Genomic DNA, 24,863 nt, shown 5'->3' on the forward strand with positions numbered 1-24,863 from the left:
TTTTTCTGACAGCTAAAAATGAACTGACGAAAGCAAAAGACATATGCTAGTCTAGTTTCTTTTCATGTCATTTGAGACTCGTAAAATATAGCTGGCAGTGACAACGTCAGTGATGTGAGTAAATGCACACCTGTTCAAACGTAAAAGAAAAAAAGAATAATGGTAGTGTAGTATTTAACAATTCGCCAACATCGGGTTCGAGGTCGATGTGAACAAGCGTAAGAAAGAACATGTGCATTTGTTCAGAAACCCGCTCTGCATTCGGCTTATGGGGTCCAGAGAAATTTAAGTCTGGATGACCGGAAGAAGCGTTATGTGGCGATTTTTCTGTATATCAGTGCACTGTGTTGTCCACAATACCATCTCACTCGGTATATGTCTGGAGCAGTCTAGGCAAGGTTGGTTGGTTAATTCGGAGGAGCGAACCAAACAGCGAGGTGATCGGTCCCATCGGATAAGGGAAGAATGGGGAAGGAAAACGGCCGTGCCCTTTCAAAGGAACTATCCCGGCGCTTGCCTGAAACGTTTTAGTGAAATCACGGAAAACGTAAATCAGGGTGGCCGGACTCGCAGCAAGGGACCTCAGCACGGTTCGCCCTCCATTATTCCTTAGAAATGCACACTCTTTAGGGCAGTGGTCGTCAAACTTTTTCGCTTAAGAGACAATACTGACACTGTAGGGCGACACCTCTGGCCGCGTGTGGAGGGGGCTCGGAGTGCGTTAAAGTGGCCACTCAAAAGAGAAATTAAGTTTTCACCAAACTATGGTTACTGATAGAATCTTACCACTTATACATTTAGAAGCTACATATTATAAGATTTCACTCCAAATATTTTTGAATGAACCAGGAAATAATATACTAGAACTACACTCAGTTTTCTGAAGACTCACACAGTGACCAATTTTCCGTACCTAAGCCGGTACTGTGGCCAGTGCCATCGCAACAGGACCCCGTGTTTGTTTTCCTGGTTCCCGGGCACATTTTCTAGGCGTCTGCATTCCCTACTATCTTAAAGTGGCTTCAGTACAGCGTTTTCAATCGGATTACCGCAGTAAGCCAAATATAATAGATCAGTGTTCAAAATTTTCGCAAAGTCATAGAATGGTGGACGATAGCTTTATATATGAAAGGATTTAGAAATCGGTTTTATCTGTTGTATTATGCATGTTTTTTTGGAAGCAACTAACTCTTAATGGGGTGAACACCTTGGCCACTTTACCCGACGAGCAGTGTGACCACTTTTCCCGATCTGACACTATGCCGGTATTGGTGATTCACAGAAGAAACTAACATACTGAAATAATAACAAGTAACTATATTTGTAGGGCAAAAGACGTTAAACACTGATTTTTTTTAAAAAATATATTACTCTTCATGCATGTGAGGTATCAAGAATTATATAAATCACTTATCTTACATCAGACGACTCAAAAACAAAAAAGTTTTTACTAAACGGACAAATTTCCTCCGTCAATCTCACTGACGCAGCGCTGAGTGGCCGCGTGGTTTGAGGCGTCATGTCACGGATTGCGCGGCTGCTCCCGCCGGAGGTTCGAGTCCTCCCTCGGACACTGGTGTGTGTGCGTTGTTCTTAGCATAAGTTAGTTTAAGTCGTGTATAAGTCTAGGGACCGATGACCTCAGCAGTTTGGTCCCTTAGAAATTCACACACACATCAATCTCAGTGACAACAATGGCGATAGACAGCGTATTAGAACTAGTCTGACCACTTCTCGGCAGGCGGCGGCACTGGCACTATTCAGGGAAAAAATATCCAGTGGCCACTTTTCCCGTACTGGCCACTTTACCAAAACTTCCCCTACCGATCTCATTACTAATTGGTAACCTACATAAATAAATATTTTAAATTAATTAATAACAATGATTGCAATATGAGGCACGGTCACAAATGTCTATTAAATGTTTTGAATGTAATTTGTCTTTTACTCATTGCGTTGTTTCACAACAGCCTTAATTTTATTCCATATTATGTGCTACAAATATGTACCACATTTGAAGATGACCGCCTCTATAATGCACATTGACGAACACATGTTATTTCTGCTTGACATTAGAAATCAGAAAAGCACTGCCATCCCCCATCATAACCTGAAGACCAAGAAAACCCCAAAACTGATGAAACCACAACGTCCCGCACCTACAGATGCCACACAAAAATAAAGATGATAACATAAGCACACACCACCTCAGCAGAAAATGCCGCAAGGTAACTCTGCACAAAGCAGCTAATTTAAGTTAGCCTTAAGTAAGCGGACGGAGCTTGACATTAATGCCATAGCAGCTGATCGGTGCTAGTTGCACTCGCTCGTGAGTTGTCAGCCCTGTAAGTCAAGCAATAAAATATTCCCCCTCTCACTTCTAATAACCATGCAGTGGCCGCCCTACATACCACTACGCTTGTGACATAAGCAGCAAAGTTTAATTAGCTCACGGCCAAATTCACCAACCTCAGTTAAAATCAGAGTATCTTAAAATGTTGCCGTCTCTGTAAGTATTTTTGTTTGTTACTGAGCAAGAATAATATATTCTTAAGAAGTTGTTAACCTTAGTTAACGTGTTTGGATTCGGCGTTAGTTGCTTGACGCATATTATTATAAAACAGGACTGAGAACCGTGGGCCGCACTAATACTTGATTCTGGTCGCATGCGTCCCGCGGCTGCAGTTTGTCACCACTACTTTAGAGCAATGTCGTTTTTGGGGCAGAGAAAGTTATAGGAATAGTTGAGCAATTAATGAAGTTGATGCTTCGTATGTCTTTCATGTCACAAAATATATTACAGCTTTAACGCTTTCTATTTCTAGATTCACACTTTTGTCCTGCGTCTCAAATCCGCGAATCGTTCTTTGAAGAACTGGTTTAGACTATGTGACAATATCAATTACTTGAGGGTTGTGGCGTACGTCAAATGCTATTCTCAGAGAAAAAGAGTATAATGTATACTAAAATGTATTTTAGTAGTCTACGATAATGTCTACGATAATATGCAGGGTGATTCTGTGATGATGTTACAAACTTTCAAGGATGATGGAGAAAGGTGAACGTAACAGTTAGAGGTAAGGGATTCTGGCCCGCAAAGGACGGAGTCGGAAGTTGTATGCAGACATCGTTCTGATACCTCTGACAGTGGGATACATGTTCTACGTCTATTGTTACTAAGTCTGTAGCACAGACAACTTTTAGAGGAGTGGACGAGCGGTTCTAGGCGCTTCAGTCTGGAATCTCGAAACCACTACGCTCGCGGGTTCGAATCCTGCATCGGACATGGATGTGTGTGATGTCCTTAGGTTAGTTAGGTTTAAGTAGTTCTAAGTCTAGGGGACTAATGACCTCAGATGTTAAGTCCCATAGTGCTCAGAGCCATTTGAACCAATATGGACCAAAATAAGAAACAAATCTCCAGCAAATGTGGACTCTAAAATGCATACCTTAGCTTAAGAGCTATGAGCACTTGTTCATCTTCAATACTGTGCAACAAAGTTCTTCTGTTGAAGAAATGCCCATAGCTCATACGGTATGTTTTATACAGCCCATGTTTACTGGACGTTTTCTCTTGTTTTGGTCCATACTACCACCTGTGAAAGTTGCCTATCCCACAATCTCAGCAACACCAGTCGCGGTAAATGTATTCCACTGTCGAGGTATCAGAACGATTTTCACTTATAACTTTCGATTCGATCATTTCGGTGCCAGGGTCACTTACCTCAGGATGATACATTTGCCCGTCTCCATCATTCTGGAAAATCTGTGACAGCAGCACGGTATCACCCTGTATAAGACATTGGAGAAAACCCGCGACAACAGAATAATAACAAAGTCTTTGAATGTAGTTCACCGTCGGATTTAATTTCACAACGATCACCGGTTTCGTTCTTTACTAAACATTTTCAGATTTCTAGTAGCTGCAGAGCAAAAAGTCGCTTTCATGTGCAGAGTACAGCGTCCATAAGTCGCTAATAGATAGTCGGCCATCATTGATTTAGAGCTTATTTCCTTTATTTGTGAGTGGATGTCTTCGTCAATTGCCCTAAAACAAATAAAGGAAGATTTCGCATTCAGTCGCAGATGATGTCATTAGGGACACAGCACCTGCTGAGTTTGGACAAGGATTGGAAAGGAAATCAGACGTGTTCTTTTCAAAGAAATCTTCCTGGCGTTCACCTTAAGGGAGGTAGGACGTCGAACGGGCCGACTTGGAGCAGGAGAGGCACCACAGAACATTTCAGTTTCCACTGTCTATACTTTTACAAATAAATTCATAAAACTTTGTCAGCATGGCCAGGAAGGATTCAGAATTCACCCCTATAGCAGTGGAAGTTCGAAAACATAACGAAATATTTTTTTTTCATGTGAAATTTCGCCGGCCCGAGTGGCCGTGCGGTTCTAGGTGCTACAGTCTGGAACCGAGCGACCGCTACGGTCACAGCTTCGAATCCTGCCTCGGGCATGGATGTATGTGGTGTCCTTAGGTTAGTTAGGTTTAATTAGCTCTATGTTCTAGGCGACTGATGACCTCAGAAGCTAAGTCGCATAGTGCTCAGAGCCATTTGAACCACTTTTTTGTGAAATGTCATCATTTTTTTCGCTTACTAGTTGCTGCATTTGTTGCTATAGGTACACTTTTCTTCATAATTCACTTTTCTTCGATGAATTTTGCACAGCATACAAACCATACTTAAAGGTGTATGAAATTCTAGAATTTTCCAAATCTATTAAAACCTGTGGTAAAAATTGAGGTAATTAACTAAAAAATTTGTGTTTTTTCTAAACATGAAGTTTAAAATATAACAGTTCATTCGTTTTTTCATAAATTAAATAAATTCTAGAGTTTCATACACCTGTGAGTATGGTATGTATGCTGTGCAAAATTCATCGAAGAATCTCTCTAACTTATGAAGAAAAGTGTACCTGTAGCAACAAATGCAGCCATTAGTAAGTGAAAAAAATGATGAAATTTCACACGTAAAAAAATTTATTTTGTTATGTTTTCGAACTTCCACTGCAATGAGTGTGAATCCTGAATCCTTCCTGAAGCTGCTGACAAAGTTTTATGAATTTATTTGTAAAAGTATAGACACTGGAAATTAAAATGTCCTGTGATGCCTCTCCTGCTCGAAGTCGACTCGTTTGACGTCCTACCCCCCCCACCCCCCCACCCCTCGTAAGCGATTTGGAATCCGAAATCTAGGAGGTCTAATGGGAATTTGAACCCTGTTTCTGAGAGCGTATCCCAAAGCTGCGTCCACGCCAGCGCGCCGCGCAAAACCATTAAAAGACGCTCAGCAGAGCGCGGCGCGTCCGGTGTGGACGTCGAACCGCGCCGATCTGCGCCGCTTTGCGTAGCAACGAACTAGTCCTGCGCAAAGGAATTCGTTCTTTCTTGTTTTCCATTGCTATTGAAGTGCGCGCACGAACACCGGAACATTGCTGGCCCCTACGAAGATTCTTAGGTGTCTCGTTGGTTGGTTCTGAGAAGAACCGTTGTGAAGTAGTTTCGCGTTCATGTTTAAGCCAGGAGATCTGTAGTAGATAAGTCTGGCTGTCCGGTCCTTCACCACCGAGACTCTCCAAAATATTTAGGAGTCACTCTTGATAGAACCCTCTCTCACAGGAAGCACATAGAAACACCGCATCAAAGCTGAGATCACGCAATATCATACAGAAGCTGAGTGGCACCTCATGGGGCGCAAGAGCTATGACACTGCGATGCGCTGCCTTACGACTGGTCTATTCTGTTGCTGAATACTGTGCTCCAGTGTGGCTCAATAGCACACATGTGAGAAGAATTGAAGTGGAGCCAAATGCAGCAATGCGGACAATAACAGGCCGCGTCAAATCTACTCCTCTATACTGGTTACCACCTCTAAGCAACATTGAGCCACCAGACCTCCGAAGACAGAACGCCCTCCTCAAGGAATATCAAAAATTACTTAAAATACCTGAGCTTCCAATGCACTCCGAATGAACCGATTAAAATCTAGGCAGCCATCTGTCCTACTGGCAGAATCGCTACTTTCAGTATCAACAAAAAGTGGACAGAAATGTGGAACACTATTGCCCATGAGGAACATCAGACCCTCCATAGACCTTACACAAGACTAGGCGGTATTGAACTAACGCGACGTGCCTGGAAAACAATTAATCGGATCCGCACAGGCCACGGCATCTGTGCTGAAAACCTCTACCGATGGGAAGGGCTTCAGCTTCTCAGTGTGACTTTGGAAATGAACACCAGACGATCCATCACATTGTAACAAGCTGTAGCAAAAGAGCTTACCATGTGAACTTGGAAGATTTCTTTGAAGTGACAGAAGCAGCCCTTGAACGGATAGACAAATTAGATATTAATTTCTAGACTTATTTTTTAAATTATAAATCATGAAATTAATATATTTTTTGTAAAATTTTGTAAAACTATGTAATCGACAATTGCTAGTCGCTGTTCGTATATAATGCCATACGCTAAATAAATAAATAATGTTCCATTATGCTCAATTCTGCGCTGATGAGAGCCGTTCTGCGCCACACGACGATGCACAGTACAGTAATGTGTGTTTTCAGATGTCAACCGTTGTGCATCGAGTATATCAACTGGACATGAAATACTAGGTCGCCATTTGCCTAGATGAGTATAGGCAACAACCTAAGAACAATGCTGCGGCTGATCCGTTTACCAGACAATCTGTCGTCATTCCGATGCGGGCACTTGACATGCTTCAGGTCATCTCCCTACGTCATAAGATAGCACGCTATGGGATAAAAACTATACAAGAAAGTCATACGTGCCACTCTTTATATGAGAACAGGAACCAGCAAGAAGTACTGCACCAGCTGAAAGAAGTTCAGAAGGCGTTTCTGAGCCTCACTAGCTCGTTAAAGTGCGGTTCAGATCCCTATCCGAATAACCTGACGTAGGTTTCTTACGATTTCCCTAAATCACAGCTAGCGAATACTAAGACGGATCTTAAGTTACTGTACTGACGGTTCCTTTTAAACAACAGTTGTATTTTTTGCCTTAAAGTGACAGTATGTTTAAATTGCTGCTACGTCTTGTTACAGGCATGATAAATTATGTGCGAGGCTCTGTATCGACTTTGCTTACTATCTTTGCACCGCTAAGGTCATACTATCTTTGAAGTTGTCTCCAATGTATCCATCTGTAGCATTTGTTATTCAACTGTCACACGGGAACATACGAACGTGAGAAAATGTTACTGCCGTGGTTTTTATCAGTTTTTTTAATTATGTTTTTATTATGTAATCTATGATTTGGACACCGTTCGGACTGGCCTGGAATTTGGACTAACGGCTGTATTTAGGTTTATGTGCACATCTGCATCTGAGATTTGTAAGTACTATTAACCATCGTTTTGTGTATTTTAAATAGAACCACTGCACATGCTGATACGCGGTATGCTTCCAGCTGCTTGAAGATGAGTAATACTCATAATTGCAGCCGCAAAAAATAAAAATAAAATAATTTTTGATAGTGCAAATGACCATGTTTAACCGTTCAGTAGCGTCACAGCCAAGTTTCTAATGTTCCATCTTTAACGCCCTTGATATTAACAGAACGTTTTCTATCCTCCCCCTAGAAACAACTTCTACTGTTAGCTGCCTCAGATTTTGACACTCTGAAGTAAAGAGTCGCTGATTTTGAGATATAGAACAATAGTTTAAAAAAATACGTGACAGGAAAATCAAGGTTCACCATCAGTACGTGATTAGTGCCCTTAACTTGAAAAAGAACCCATCGAAGTGGCACTGTGCATAAAACTTATTTATTTTTCAGTGGATTCACGAAATCGGTTTAGATGTAGGGATGATGCCTTAAACAAATTCCTAGCCGATTTCTTAAACTCTTTCTGCTCTTTGTCTAATTAACTAAACGTCGACAGAATGTAGAACTTTTTATTTGCCCTATAAATTATTGATTTTAATTGGTATCAATATATGAATTATTAGTAGGTCAAAGCTATGGCCAGAGTCTCATTTACGTCTGGACCACCGAGCACGGAGATAGATTTCACTTCCTAGGTTGCGTAACGTGTACTCTCCACGCGGCCCAACATACGTGGAGTGGAATCCACTTTCTATAGCCGCCTCGACGTTAAAGCTGCTTTCTGCACCCGCTTCTTTCGTTTCAAGCCCTATAACAAGACTACGAGAAACAATTGTGCCAAACGGTCCCTAAGACTTGTGTAGCGAGGTATAACTAAACAGATTCAAAATGTTCAAATGTGTGTGAAATCTTATGGGACTTAACTGCTAAGGTCATCAGTCCCTAAGCTTACACACTACTTAACCTAAATTATCCTAAGGACAAACACACACCCATGCCCGAGGGAGGACTCGAGCCTCCGCCGGGACCAGCCGCACAGTCCGTGACTGCAGCGCCTAAGACCGCACGGCTAATCCCGCGCGGCAACTAAGCAGATGCCCGTGAGCTTTAACTATTTTAGTTAAGAGAGTGTGGATAGTGAAGATCAAGTGTGTGTGTGTGTGTGTGTGTGTGTGTGTGTGTGTGTGTGTGTGTGTGTGTGTTGGGAGCTTATGGGCGCTCAACCGCTAGCTTATCAGCGTCTTTACAATACCGAAGGCCAAGAAGATCTAGTACACGCACCGCCAATTCGATAAACTTCAGTACTTCAGTATTATTAACAATTAGCTGATTCTCAAAAGACATGTTTTTCATAAACTTACGTTTAATCAGTGTCTAATTAAAAAAACGGGCAAAATTAAGACGTAAATTCATACATCCGTTGCTAATGCGGACTAGGGCAGAAATGATCTCGTGCTAAGTAAAGAAGATTTGGGATTAACGTCCCTTCGACGACGACGATGCGGAAGCATGTATTGAGGTAAGGGTGGGAGGGGAGAAGGGGAATCGGTCGCGTCACTCCAAATGAAAAATTTCGGAATTTGCCTTCAGGGACGTAGAGAAACCACTGAAAACTTGGAGCTGATTGGCCACACTGGAATTTGAACCTCCGTTCTCCTGTGTGCGAGTAACCAGTGCACCACTTCTTTCAGTATTTCGTTCCGGCTTATCAACAAGCCTATTGTTCCAAATCAGCTACCCTTAGCGTGTTTGTCAGAAATCTTACGTCATCTCTCCATAAAAACAGGAAAGAAAGTCAAATCATAGAAGTAACTGAATGTGGAGAATTGGAGATTGGGCGAAGGTATCATTTGACCAAAATCACTGTTTCTCTGTGAACAGTATACACTAGGGGGTCACGTAATTGTGACATCCTGTTAGAATACATAGTTACCACACAGTTTTTTACGAACACCGAGAGGCTGGAAAAGATGGAAGAGGCACAGTGATGTACCGACAGATCCTCATCGCTAACTGGAGTGGTTCTGTCATAAGTGCTTCTCACATGTGTTATAAAGTGCGTGAAGCAGGATTCAAAAAATGAACGCAGTCCCACAAATGTTTGTTGGTTGAATAACCGGGGAAATCCTCGGCCAGCAAATATTAATTGTTTTCCTCCAGCCATTTGAGAATATTTGTAGCCATTTGGAAAGATCATAATCTTGCCGGAAGATCGCATCCTCCGCTTGCAAGACTGTCATCACACGTGGGTGAACATGACTTCCTGGCAAAAAGGTGGGGTACGCAGAAAACATGGTAAGATGTCAAAGTAACTTTATAAACGTACAGACCATTGGCGGGTATGTAAATGATTAAGAGTTCCAATTCCCTGTGACATGACCACTAATGGCCATTAAAACTGTTACACCAAGAAGAAATGCAGATGATAAACGGTTATTCTTTGGACAAATACCTTATACTAGAACTGACATGTGATTACATTTTCACGCAATTTGGGTGCATAGATCCTGAGAAATCAGTGCCCAGAACAACCACCTCTGGCCGTAATAACGGCCTTGATACGCCGGGGCATTGACTCAAACAGAGCTTGGATGGCGTGTACAAGTACAGCTGCCCATGCAGCTATAACACGATACCACAGTTCATCAAGAGTAGTGTCTGGCATATTGTGACGAGCCAGTTGCTCGGCCACCATTGACCAGATGTTTTCAATTGGTGAGAGATCTGGAGAATGAGCTGGGCAGGGCAGCAGTCGAACATTTTCTGTATCCAGAAAGGCCCGTACAGGACCTGCAACATGCGGTCGTGCATTATCCTGCTGAAATGTAGGGTTTCGCAGGGATGGAATGAAGGGTAGAGCCACGGGTCGTAACACATCTGAAATGTAACGTCCACTGTTCAAAGTGCAGTCAATGCGAACAAGAGGTGACCGAGACGTGTAACCAGTGGCACCCCATACAATCACGCCGGGTGATACGCCACTATGGCGATGACGAATACACGCTTCCAATGTCCGCGATGTCGCCAAACACGGATGCGACCATCATGATGCTGTAAACAGAACCTGGATTCATCCGAAAAAAATTACGTTTTGCCATTCGCGCACCCAGGTTCGTCGTTGATTACACCATCGCAGACGCTCCTGTCTGTGATGCAGCGCCAAAGGTAACCGCAGCCATGGTCTCCGAGCTGATAGTCCATGCTGCTGCAAACGTAGTCGAACTGTTTGTGCAGATGGTTGTTTTCTTGCAAACGTCCCCATCTGTTGACTCAGGGATCGTGACGTGGCTGCACGATCCGTTACAGCCATACGGATAAGATGCCTGTCATCTCGACTGCTAGCCGTTGGGATCCAGCACGGCGTTCCGTATTACCTTCCTGAACCCACGGATTCCATATTCTGCTAAGTCATTGGATCTCGAACAACTCGAGCAGCAATGTCGCGATATGATAAACCGCAATCGCGATAGGCTACAATCCGACCTTTACCAAAGTCGGAAACGTGATGGTACGCATTTCTCCTCCTCACACGGGGCATCACAACAACGTTTCACCAGGCAACGCTGGTCAACCGCTGTTTGTGTATGAGAAATCGGTTGGAAACTTTCCTCATGTCAGCACGTTGTAGGTGTTGCCACCTGCGCCAACCTTGTGTGAATGTTCTGAAAAGTTAATCAATTGCATATCACAGCATCTTCTTCCTGTCGGTTAAATTTCGCGTCTGTAGCACGTCATCTTCTTGGTGTAGGAATTTTAATGGCCAGTAGTGCAGAACGGCTGCTAGAGTGCATTAGTGCTCTTCGTGTTAAGTGTTGTTACCAGGCCTGATAGGGTATATAAGAGACCTGAACAGTATCAGATGTTCAGTGATCACTGTGAAGGGCAGGGACGTGCCACACATGTATGAGGCAGCATTATCAGCACCTGACAGAGTTTGAAAGGGGCCTAACTGTGGGTCTCCGTTTGGCCAGCTACTCGTACTGTGCAATATCCAGATTTATGGGGGACTCCGATGAGACAGAGACACAGTGTTGTACTACATGGGCATGTGAGGGCAGGCATACTTGTCGTCAAGGTTCCAGTCGACCACATCAGCCACTGCAAGGGAGGACCGTCGTATCGTGCACTAAGCAATCGTAACCCCTTCACATCTGCGCCTGTCGTCCGAGAACAAGTAACGTTGTGTGTCATATCACGCCTTAGTTACCAGACTATATTTTCGCTCCCCCGCGGATTTTGCCACTCGGTTTCTGTCAGTTGTTTAATTATAGGGATTTCATGTCTCGATTTCTACTCATCTCCAATGTGTGAGAGAGTCAACTATTACGGTTGTTTATCATGTGCTGTTCCTCCTGTGGAATATTTTGCAATAAACGATTGTCTACGTTAACGATCTTTCACTTCTATATTTATCTTTGTTATTACTATTAACTTCAACTAGAGCCACACCCACTACTCACTTCGCAGGGCTAAAACCCTGGCCCCTTTTTCAGTTCGTTCCCATTGCGCACATTTTATCAAACACATCTGATTCGGAGGGGGGCGGTCTGCATATCAACCAGATTAATTCGATTCAGATCAAAGGCATTGTTTATGTTTAAGCGTAACGCAGTGGTGCCTTGCAGAGTCATAAGCTATAAGTGGTGTATCGCATCCGGAATGTCGTTAAAATAACGTGGCTGAATAGTTTGGAGACGTGACATTATAGTGTAGTTACAGAAGAACGCACAGTTTTCTAAAATTGGGAAGGTTAGAAGGAGATACTACCGGTTACTCAACTGAAATACCGCCCCACTGTGATATAACACGTAAAATTGAAATTTCATAATTTTCTCCAGCACAGAAACTGAGACTCCTTTGAAGTTTTTATCCGGTACACTGTGGCTTTTGGAGTGAAATTGTCAATGTTGATGTACGTGCCTCTGAAAAAATAAAGTTTCGTTTGGTTAAAACATTTTAAGCACATTCATTTCCCAGGGGTTGGAAGCGTTTGCAAGGACGTTCTGATCTTGCTCGAGGGCATGCCTGTGCTAATTCAGGGTACTTCCTGGGGTGTGTGAACTTCGGAACGTTATTTTAACAAATAAAATAGAACTCAGTGTCGTTGTCTACTTACTTGCTATTTTGATGCTGTAACTAGTACAACAGTAGTAAAAGAAGTTATAGCTTTCACCGAGGGCGGTGCGGTTCAAGATCTGCAGTATCATAAAACGGGGCAACTTTGTCACTGAGGTGTCACTTCGTAACAACAGATTACTCCATGTTATGTTACAAAAAGTGCTAAAAGTGTCACAAATTTGCCCAGTTTTATACTGTTTCTAATTCTGTTTCTGGAATTTCATTTACTTCTAAGAAAACATTATTTCATTAGATTAGGTGACGCCCTGCTGTGCCTTGTAAAATAGGGTTCGAGGAAAATCGAAGTTAATGAGCAAAACACTGTATGATGTGTTAGATTATGGCCAGGCAGGTTACTAGGCGAGACTGTTAGAAACAATTCACATGATTTAATGGAACAGGTGACAGATTACACCATATGTGTTTCGAATTCAGAATCTATTTTGACTTACGATTCGTATTTAATAATGGATTCTGGCAGCATTACTTACTCGTTGCCAGCTTTAATGACATATGTATTTCGGGAGATTTCTTGAAAATATTTTCAGCGTTAACAATCGACCGTAATTGTGCTGTTTAGGTGGTAACATGTACTACTGCTGAGCCACTTCTTGTAAGAAGAGAAGCCTTTGAGAACACGGAGCTGACGACAACCAAAGGCTTCTTCGTGGTCCTTGTAGTCACGAAACACTTCCGCTGAGAGCCTTTTTTCCTGAGAGCTCACCTGCGAAAAAGAAGACTGATGTGGGTAACAACGTAGGCGTATATTTCGTAACCCATAGGGAGTTTGTTAATACCTCATACACGTTGTTTTAGCCGCGTTTCAAGAATACACGCTAAATTTTGTCTCCAGCATATAAACAGTCGCGAACATATGTTGCACCAGTTTACGTTAGTGATTATTCAGGTATAATAAATCTAATCGATTCATTATAATTTGTTTTGTATTGTAAAGGTGAAAATCTAAAAATGTCTCTTTAAAGAGTTACACTTTTGATTACATATCTGTCTAGAAGTCCCGTTATACAACTTCGGTCATTACTTCTTTTAGGAGAACACATCCGACATTCAAACACGGCCAGCAACTGTACTGCAGCAACTTCGAAATAAATATGTCGCAACTTTCCTTGGAAATCCCTTGAATCGCTATCGCCTGAGTAAAAATTTGTTTATTTAACTGACATTTTTTAAATTATTATCTTTTATGGTTGAATTAAATTCCAACAATTCGAGCTATTTCTTTATGTAAGAAGCTTATAGCCTGAGGTACAGCATGAAGCAGTTGCAATTGGAGTTAGTGTCGCTGTTTACAAACGTAAAGCCAACGTACACTAGCGATCAAAAGTTTTCGATTGCCTATCTGTGGATCTGTGGTTAAAAGAGGTATTTCATTTTGAATAACCTATCAAATCCTCGTTCTGATAATAAAACAAGTATAAACAAATAAAAACTAAGTGTCTCTGTTGTATATTTAACTGGTTGTTCGCATAGAGGGGTGCTGTCGATTATACACAGCAACACTGACGTGCCTTTACCTAACTCGGTTCCATTTGAATAGGCCCCATATCTTCAGCTGTCTGTGTACCAATCAGTTCGCATTAGCTTACGATACATTGTGTGCATCTAGCAGCGTGTTGATGTACCTAATCATATTCGTACCATATTACCTCGTAATGGGACGAAAGCAGGAGATTTGAATTGAACGTGCCGTAACTGCAGCTCTGCACCAGGAATGCTACTCTAGTAGGACAATAGCAGCAGAAGTTGGCGTAACCTAGTCTACAGTGGCGTATACGCTGCAGCGGTTCAAGCAAACTGGTGCCAATGCAAGTGTTTCGCGATCAGGAAGACCCTGAATAAGATCGTACAGGGACGATCATTTCATATATGTACAGAGTAAACGTCAGAGTATTCGTACCGCACCTGAAATTCGTGAGGAAGTAAGGAGCTTGCGAGCTGCTCCAATCTGACTCAGCACTGCTATGCCGTCTTCGTGAACAGGATTTAAAGAATTGCGTAGTGGCCAAAAAACCTTTACTACACAAACAAAATAAGGTGAAAAGATAGCAATGGGTAAAGCAACATAAAGAACTGGAGCTTGCAGCAAATGGTCCAAAGTATTATTCACGCACGAATCTAAGTTAGAAGTATTTTGCATACCATCGCCGACTTCGTGGAGAAAGTACGAAAAGTCACTGGGTGACAACAGTAAAGCTTGGTGGAGGGTCGGTCAGGGTGTGACGATGTTTGCGGGTGATAAAGTCGGTGATCTAGTGAGGATTAATGGAACATTAAATAAGAATGGTATCACAGGATACTAATCAACTGTGCAGCTCCATCTGGCAAGAGACTTTTTGGTCGTGAGTTTATTCTACAGCAGGACAATGATTGCAAACATGCTTCTGACTTGTGCAGAGGGCATATCAATAGAAAAACTGAAGAATATTATTTGAACAAATCAGTCACCTGACTTTAATAATTCCACTGAACTCTTACGGAATGAACTTGACAGGGAGGTCAGAAAACTGAGGTTTAATACTGAGGATCCATGCAATAATTTACAGACATGTTGGATTGCAACTTCTACTAAAACACTACAAAATCTTATCTCCAGAAACCAAGGGTTTGTGCAGCTATTCTAATAGCAAAGAGTGGATACGTTTAGAGGTTAAAATCTGAACCATATTGTATTGCACTTAATGATAGAGAGAGAGGAAACATTTGCTTTGTTGGTCTATTTAGTTTATACGATGACTTTGTACACTAGTATATAGTTCTTATCATCGGTAATCGGGAGCTTTTGACCATAGTGTACTGAATCAGTACACCGACGAACTAATTCATAAATAGAGTGCCAAAGCCATGAAAGAATTTTAATAATTTGGTATTTCCAGCAGTGACGTCCACTGTGTGTGCAACGTGTATCTGGATCTCAGCGGTAAAACACCATCTCTCGCACAGACCAGTATCCAAAGCTTCAGAAAGGAATTGCAACCGTTATTTATTGAAAAACATCTTCTTCTTTTTTGTTGCGCAAACACACAGAATTTTGCTCACGCGACGATATGCTCTCAGGTTCTGCCGCGCTTGTAACCGCACCTTAATTTGTACTAGCGAGGCGAGGAAGCACTCTCAACCGCCACGTGTAGCATGCAAGGACGGCCCAAGGACTTCCTCCTGGTTCGGGTCGCGGCCTGGACCTTTCGTATTTTTGGCAAGTCTGCTGGTTCCCTCGATATTTCATCGTTTGTGGAACACCAACCCGGAAATTTACCAACATTTATTGTGAAGCTTCACTATCATTAGTTTAAAATTTAAAACAGGGAATACTTCACCTGAAGACGAAACCTTCTGATGAGTTTATCACCTTTGTGGCAGCAATTAAATAATGCAAACTGAATCACAATGCACTATGAGAGAATTAGAGAGCTTAGATTATAACACTGTCGTAGTAATTTGCTGGTTACTTTGCTGGAAGCTCTTCAGATAAAATAATTTTCATCTAAGTTAAAATCTTTCATAGGCTCCTTCGCTGCAAGACTGAGACAGCTAGCCACAGGTGAAGAAAAAATGCCACACTTATCGGCATTCGATTCCTCTTCCAGAATCGAGACCCAAAAAAATGTGTGTGAAATCTTATGGGACTTAACTGCTAAGGTCATCAGTCCCTAAGCTTACATACTACTTAACCTAAATTATCCTAAGGACAAACACACACACCCATGCCCGAGGGAAGACTCGAACCTCCACCGGGACTTGCCGAACAGTCCATGACTGCACCGCCTTAGACCGCTCGGCTAATCCCGCGCGGCTCGAGACAATAGTTTATGTAACAAAATCAGATCTGGTGCACTTTGAAAATAGATGTATGAAAACCGGGAGTTGGCAACACTGTCACATCGTGCAGCGCGTCGGAGTGTATAGAGGAACGTGTATCACCCCACACTACCCTACGAGCCGTCGTAGCTCTCTGCATAAAGTACAAAGATCTCAAACCTACACCCAGCATGCTGCTGTGGTTCGAATTCTCGTCTTTTTCTTATTTTTTAGACGTCCGTTCCTTAGTTCTCGTCGTTTATAAGCAGGAAATTTTGTCATACGACAATAGCCTATCGCATGACACTGGGATCCATTTTAAGGCATGCATGTGTCTACTAACTACGCAGTGCACAACCATAACGGATCCTGTCAATTCATGTAGTGCGGCTTGCCCATGCAATACACAAACGATGAATACGTCGATATGCTTTTGGTGCTGGGTGCATTCGATAACCAAGCTGTTTCTGCTGCTCGTGCGTATGCTGCACGATGCCCTCAAAGGCGCCATCCCGATAAGAATGTTTTTCGTCGCCTGGAGCAACGTCTTTGGGAAACCGGCAATCTTCGTCCACAAATAATGCAAAGAAATCGTCCAAGGACTACACATACTGCACAAACAGAGGACGCGATTCTTGAAACAGTTCACCAGTCACCGCGGCAAAGTACCCGTGATGTTGCAAGGCAGTTCCAAATATCTCAAAGACAGGTTGTTGAAGTGTTCCACGATGGAGAACTGCACTCATATCTTTACACGTTGACTCAACACCAGCCACCAGAAGACCGCATTCGAAGAGTACAGTTTTGTGAATGGATTTTGTGCCAAGTGGAAGACAACTAACATTTTATAAATATTGTGATATGGACTGGAGAATCTAGCTTCACTCTTGAAGGTATTTTCAACATCCAAAACAGCCATTCTTGGTCAGAACACAGCTCACTTGTCACCCGTGTAAGAAGCTTTCAGGCACGCTTTTTGCATAAACCATTAGGGCTGGAATCGTTGGAGGAATGCTTTTAGATCCTTACCTATTGCCGGACAAGTTGAATGGGTCCCTGTATCGTACGTTCTTTGCAGTATATTGTCTGACGCATTAGAAAACGTTCCACTTGGTGTTCGACGATAACTATGGTTTCAACATGACGGTCCACCGCGACACTTGGGACTGAATGTTCGTAATTATTTAAGTCAAGCGTTTCTAAGGAAATGGATTGGTCGTGAAAGTCAATATTCTGGCCTTCACATTGTTCGGATCTCAATCCACTACATTTTTATTTATGTTGACACTTAAAGGAACAAGTTTATACCTTTAGTACTCTACACCTGGAGGTACACGACCTAATAGCTCGTGTGCATGTCGCTTCGGCAATGGTGGATACAGGTGTGTTGCGTGGTGTCTAGCATAGTATGATCCAGAGAGTGGCTAAGTGTTTGCAATTGCAAAGTGGTGGCTTTGAACGTTTTCTCTAAAGTGAACGTTTCTCGTATTTGTACGTATCGGCTCTGCGAAAGAAAGGCTGCATATAAAACGTTCAGAATGGAATTATTGTGCGTAACGTAGGGTGCAATCTTGTGTAGCCTACCTGTTGTATTTTGTCGTGCCTCATTGGATACGGACGATGTTAATGAATCCACTATTACTTTCTATTGGCTTAATACGTATCATGGACGAAACAAAGTGCTCGTTTACATCTGTAAGAAGTTCATGTTATGTCTTAATGTTTAAATAAAAGCAGTGGAAATGCAAAAGATACTGCATTTTGGAAGTGTAAATTGGAGTCAGTATATCCGTTCTCCATGGCATCACCTCAGCTCACTGCGCTAATCGGGCAGAGCGCAGAGTTCAAAAAATGGTTCAAATGGCTCCGAGCACTATGGGACTTAACAGCTGTGGTCATCAGTCCCCTAGAACTCCCTAGAACTTAGAACTACTTAAACCTAACTAACCTAAGGACATCACACACATCCATGCCCGAGGCAGGATTCGAACCTGCGACCGTAGCAGTCGCGCGGTTCCAGACTGCGCGCCTAGAACCGCGAGATCACCGCGGTCAGCGAGCGCAGAGTTCACGCTACCTGTTCTTAGCCACGCTGCACGCAGTTGCAGCATTTCCAGAGCCTCGATTTTTAAAATCGCATTTCTATTAAACCTACTGGCGGGACTGGGTATTGCTAGATACAGTTTTGTCTTGAACTCGGATGAGGAATCGTATGCTGACCGTCAAGTGCGCCATTTTCTCTTCATCATATACTCTACGACAAAAAACGATGCACCACGAAGGAGTTGTGGAAACTGGTCGCAAATTAATATTCATATAGGAATCGACGGGAAATACGAAATTATGAACAATGGCGGCCGGTGATGAAGGTGTGACGCTGCAGCAGAATTTCACCGCGCGAGAGGCACTCAGAGCCTCACTTTCATTATCATCGATCAGACGTGCAACTGGTACTTCAGTAAACCACAATATAGGCTCATAGAAAGGGGGCTGAGCTCACGACAGCCCATGCGCCGACTACCATTGATCTCAGTACACCAACACGTCCGTTTGCAGTGGTGCTGGGCACATCCGGCTTAGAATCTCATTGACTGGAGTAGAATTGTCTTCAGTAATGAGTCTTCCATCGAACTGAGCTGCAATGACCAGCGAATATGTGTCTGGAGACGCCCCAGACAGCAGTGGGATACAAACCTGACTGTCTCCCGCCATACGGCCCGACAGCCGGGCGTGATGGCCTGGGATCTCATTTCTTTTCATAGCAGCACCCCTTTTGTTGTCGTCCGCGGCACCCTTACACCATAGCGGTAAGTCGACGAAATTCTACGCCACGTTTTATTGGTCTTCATGGCAATCCATCCTGGACTTACATTTCAGCAAGATAATGCCCATCCGCATGGGCAACAGTTTCTAACATTTGTCTTGCTGCTTGACAAGCCGTACCTCGGCCAGCAAGGTCGCCTGACCTCGCCCCAATCGAGAATATTTGGAGCAGTATCGGTGGAGCCCCCCAACCAGCTAGAGATTCTGACGACCTAACGCTCCAATTGGGTATAATCTGGCACGACGTTTCTCAGGAGGACGTCGAAAATCTCTATCAATAAATGCCAAGCCGAATAACAGCTTCCATAAGAGCCAGAGGCGGACCAACGCATTATTGACTTGCTCAGTTTGTCAATCTCTTTCTCTTGAATAAATCATCCAATTATTCTGACACTATAATCATTTATTTCACTGTATGTGTACATTACATCTATCGATTTCAGTCCCATTCGGATACTTTCTTCTTGGTATGTCATTTTTTTTTTTTTTTTTGCCTTCAGCCAGAACATTGTGGCCACCTACCAAATAATCCGTACTTCCACCTGTGGCATGGCTAACAGCGGCGACATGTCGCAGGGAAGCAACGAGACTTTGGTAGGTCGCTGGAGGTGGTTGGCACCACATTCAGGATCGGGTTCAGACATGGCTAGTGAGGGTGAGGGTGGGGCAGTACATCAACTGTGTTCCTCGTACCACTCCATCACATTCCTGCCCTCGTGACAAAGCGCATTATCTTCTTGAAAAATGCAACTGCCATTGAGAAACATGATCACGTGATCGTCATGAATGGATCGACGTGGTCTGCAACCATTGTACGATACTCCTTGGCCGTCATAGTGCTTTGCACTAACTCCACTGGACCTATGGATGCCCACGTGAACGTTCCCCAGAGCATAATGGAGCCGTCGCCAGTTTGTCTCTGTCCCGCCTTACAGGTGTCAAGGAGCTGTGCCCTAGAAGACGACGGATTCGCCCCCTCCCATCGGTATGATGAAGGATTCATCAGACCACGCAACTCTTTGCCACTATTCCAGCGTCCATAGCCGATGATCACGTGCACATTTCAGTCGTAGTTGAGGATGTCATGGTGCTAACATTGGCAGATGCATGGGTCGTCAGCTGTGGGGGCCCAACGTTTAGAGTGTTCAGGGCACTGTGTGTTCAGAAACACTTACACTCTGCCCAGCATTAAAGTCTTATGTTAGTTCCGCCACAGTTCGCCGCCTGTCCTTTTTCACCAATCTGCCCAGCCTGTAACATCCGAAATCTGTAATGAGGCGTCGTCTGGACTTGATTTCACCTTGGTTTCACCACATGTTGAAGACACTCAACACAGCACTCCTCGAACACCCGACAAGTCTTTGCAGTTTCCGCAATGTTCGTGCCGAGCCTCCACGCCATCACAACCTGCCCACAGTAAACTCAGATAGATTGCGTGCTTTCACCGTTTGCACACTGATACAACATGCACCGTGCGTTGTGTCTGACTTTGTCATTCCTCGCCAGGTGACGCTGCTATCACCTGGACGGGTTTATATCGATAGTAGGTCGGTGATCATAATGTTCTGGCTGATCAGTATATGTGTGTTTCCGCCCCTGGTAGCGGAGTGGTCGTCGGCACGGTAACTCAACGTGTTCGGTCAGAGGGTTAGCTGCTCTCTGCAATAAAAAACTGAGTCAACGGCTCATCACTAAACTTGAACTGGTGTCATGGGACATCCGCACCGGGGGAAAAAAAATGTGGTCAGCGCAAGAGAACGTCAATCTTAAGGGCCCGGGTTCGGTTCCCGGCTGGGTCAGAGATTTCCTCTGCTCAGGGACTGGGTGTTGTGTTCTCCTAATCATCATTCCATCCCCATCGACGTGAAAGTCGCCGAAGTGGCGTCAAATCGAAAGACTTGCACCCGGGGAACGGTCTACCCGACGGGAGGCCCTAGTCACACGACATTTATTTTTAGTGTGTGTGTGTGTGTGTGTGTGTGTGTGTGTGTGTACACACACACGCACACACAGAAAAAAATCGCAACACAAAAAATAATTAATCTAGAGTAATGAAATTTCGGGAATACATTATCTGTGTGACATATTTAAGTGGTAAGTGATTAATATTGGCCGGCCGCGGTGGCCGTGCAGTTCTGGCGCTGCAGTCCGGAACCGCGGGGCTGCTACGGCCACAGGTTCGAATCCTGCCCCGGGCATGGGTGTGTGTGATGTCCTTAGGTTAGTTAGGTTTAAGTAGTTCTAAGTTCTAGGGGACTTATGACCTAAGATGTTGAGTCCCATAGTGCTCAGAGCCATTTGAACCATTTGATTAATATTGCAAGATCACAGGTGAATGTAAGTAGGAGATAATCTATTGCAAATTTGAAATACTGCGCTTTAATAACCAGTGTAACCGCCAGAATGTTGACTCCACACATGCATACGCTCAAGTATTGTGTTATACAGGTGCCGGACGTCAGTTCGTGGGATGGAGTTCTGTGGCTGCGGCACTTGATCGGTCAGTTACTCCTGTTCGTGGATGACGCTGGAGTTGTTGCCCTATGATGTCCCATATGTGCTCGATTGGAGACAGATCTGGTGAGCAGGCCAAGGTAACATGTCGATACTGTGTAGAGCATCTTGGGTTACAACAGCGGTATGCGTGCATGTGTTATCCTGTTGTAAAAGACTGCCTTGAATGCTGTTCATGAATGGCAGCACAACAGGTCGAATCACAAGGCCGACGTACAAATTTGCAGTCAGGATGCGTGATATAGCCACGAGAGTGCTCCTGCTGTCATACGAAATCGCACCCAAGACCATAAAACCAGGTGTAGGTCCAGTGGGTCTCGCATGCAGACAGGTTGGTTGCAGGCCCTCAACTGGTCTTCTTCAAACCAATAAACGGCCGTCACTGGCACCGAGGCGGAACCAATTTTCATCAGAAAATGCAACAAACCTCCACCCTGGCCTCCAATGAGCTCTCGCTTGACACCAATGAAGTCGAAAATTACGGTGGTCTGGGATCTGTGGAATCCACGCTACAAGGCGCCTGGCTCGGAGCCGTCCTTGAAGTGACCGATTTGTAACAGTTCGTTGTGTCACTGTGGTGCCAACTGCCGATAAATTGCTGCTGCAGGTGCAGTTTACGATGCCCCAGAGCGATAGCCGAACAGAATGGTCTTCCCTCTCGCTTATGCCACGCGGCCGTCCGGAGCACGGTCTCGTTGCGACCGTACATTCTCGTGACCACTACTGGCAGCAATCCTATATAGTGGCTACATTCCTGCCAAGTCTTTCTACAATATGGCAGAAGGAACATCCAGCTTCTCCTAGCCCTATTAAAGAGCCTCGTCCAAACTCTGTGAGGAATTGGCAGTGTTGTTTTTGTCGCCTTAAAGGCGACATCATTTCACCACGTCCAGTCTCAAAGGTAACTAACGCTCACGTCCGTTACAGCGTGTATTTAAAGCATACCTTATTTACACCCTTATAGTGGCGCTAAAGTATTACTGACATTCAAAGTTGTCACCAGCATTGTGTATAACCCGTTGCCAGCGATGTGGAAGTCGTAGGATACTCTTAGCAGTGCCAGTTGTGTTGACAGTTCGAAAAAAATGGTTGATACATTTCACAGACAGTATAAAAAAAATGGTTCAAATGGTTCTGAGCACTATGGGACTTAACATCTGAGGTCATCAGTCCCCTAGACTCAGAACTACTTAAACCTAACTAACCTAAGGACGTCACACACATCCATGCCCGAGGCAGAATTCGAACCTGTGACCGCAGCAGCAGCGCTGTTCCGGACCGCTCGGCCACAGCTGCCGGCTGATAGATCGAGCGATGCGGTCTACTGCCCCACGAGTTTGTAGCAGTTCTGAAGCGAATGCCGTGAAGTGTTTCCTTCAGTTTAGAAATCGAGTTGAACTCACGAGTCCTTAAGTCAGGGGAGTGCAGTAGGTGCAGTCCCATCAGTCAAACAAATCAGTAGCAGCTTGCACTGTACGTGCTTGAACATTGTCCTACAAAATGATGGTCAGGTCCTGCAGAAAGTGTCATCACTTTTGTCTCTAAGCTGGTAGTAGGTTGTGTTCCAAAAATGAACAGCATAGAGACAGAAGTGATGACACTTTCTGCAGGATCTGACCATCATTTTGTAGGACAACGCTCAAGCACGTACAGTGCAAGCTGCTACTGATTTGTTAGACTGGGGATGCTAAGTTCTATACCACCTACTGCACTCCCCTGACTTAAGCCCTGGGAAGTTCAACTCGATTTCTGAACTGAAGGAAACACTTCACGGCATTCGCTTCAGAAGTGCTACAAATTCGTGGGGCAATAGACCGCGCCGCTCGAACTGTCAACACAGCTGGCACTGCTAATAGTATCCTACGACTTCCACATCGCTGGTAACGGGCTATACACAATGCTGGTGACTACTCTGAAGGTCAATAAAACTTTGAAACACGTATCTGTTTTGTACGAGCTGTAAATAAATAAAGTTCCAACCTTCGTATATATATATATATATATATATATATATATATATATATATATATATATATATATATATATATATATATATATATACTTTCGTTTATGTCGCGCAACGGATATATATTTATATAGTGGAGAGGAAGTTGCAATATGGTTAATATACCAGATTCTTTTAACTACTAAGATATCAATCGGCTGTAAGTTTTCGCAAAAAAACTATGAGCTTATTTTTTAAAATAATTTTATAGCATGTTAAGAGAGGATCATTCTTGCATGTCTATGAGCCATGGAACGTGGGAGGATGGCTCGCGTGCCTCAACGATACAGACAGCCGTATCGTAGATGCAACCACAACGGAGGGGTATTTGTTAAGAGTCAAGACAAACACATGGTTCCTGAATATGGGCAGCAGCCTTTACAGTAGTTGTAGTCTAAATGATTGACAGATCTGGCTTTGTAACCTCAGCCAACGTGGCCTCGCTGTACTGGTACTGCGAGCGGCTGGAATCGAGGGGACCATGCAGCTCTACTGGATGGTAAAATATTTTTGAGGTAAAATGGTGCCCCATTCAGATCTCCGCGCGGAGACTATTCAGGAATTGTTCGGCAGTCGGCTTAAAATGTCGGCTCTCTAAATTTTCTCAATAGTGTTTGTCGAAAAGAACGTCACCTTTCCTCCAGGGATTGCCATTTGAGTTATCGAAACAGCTCCGTAACACTTATGTGTTGTTTGAACCTACCACTAACAAACCTAGCAGCCCGCCTCTGAATTGATTCGATGTCTTCCTTCAATCTGACCTGGTACGGATCCCAAACACTCTAGCAGTACTCAAGAATAGGTCGCACCAGTGTCCTATATGCGGTCTTCTGTCCTAAAATTCTGCCGGCCGCGGTGGTGTCGCGGTTCTAGGCCCGCAGTCCGGAACCGTGCGACTGCTGCGGTCGCAGGTTCGAACCCTGCCTCGGGCATGAATGTATGTGATGTCCTTAGGTTAGTTAGGCTTAAGTAGTTCTAAGTTCTAGGGGACTGGTGACCACAGCAGTTGAGTCCCATAGTGCTCAGAGCCATTTGAACCAACCTAAAATTCTCCCAATCAACCTAAGTGGGCCACTCCCCTTCCCTACCACAGTTCTCACAGGCTCGTTCCACATCATATCGGTTTGCAACGTTACACCCAGATATTTAAACGACTTGACTCTGTCAAGCAGGACGCTAGTAGTATTGTATTGAATACTACAGGTTTGATCTTGATACTCATCC

At 43.8% G+C, this 24,863-nt stretch overlaps 1 protein-coding gene across 12 annotated transcripts in view; it reads right to left on the reverse strand.

Moving 5' to 3' along the window:
* The window catches only part of LOC126297604 (ras-related protein Rab-7L1-like), a 140,316-nt gene that overhangs the window by 104,934 nt on the left and 10,519 nt on the right, over positions 1 to 24,863 (reverse strand). The window contains exon 2 of one of the 12 annotated variants that reach the window (XM_049988597.1): positions 12,973 to 13,205. The exons of the other annotated variants lie outside the window; for them this stretch is intronic. Within the exon in view, the coding sequence (XP_049844554.1) occupies positions 12,973 to 12,994 (22 nt within the window). The 5' untranslated portion in view covers positions 12,995 to 13,205. The remainder of the gene's footprint in view (positions 1 to 12,972; positions 13,206 to 24,863) is intronic. 12 annotated transcript variants of the gene reach the window in all.

Source organism: Schistocerca gregaria, chromosome X, assembly GCF_023897955.1.
Source record: "Schistocerca gregaria isolate iqSchGreg1 chromosome X, iqSchGreg1.2, whole genome shotgun sequence".
NCBI lineage: Eukaryota > Metazoa > Arthropoda > Insecta > Orthoptera > Acrididae > Schistocerca > Schistocerca gregaria.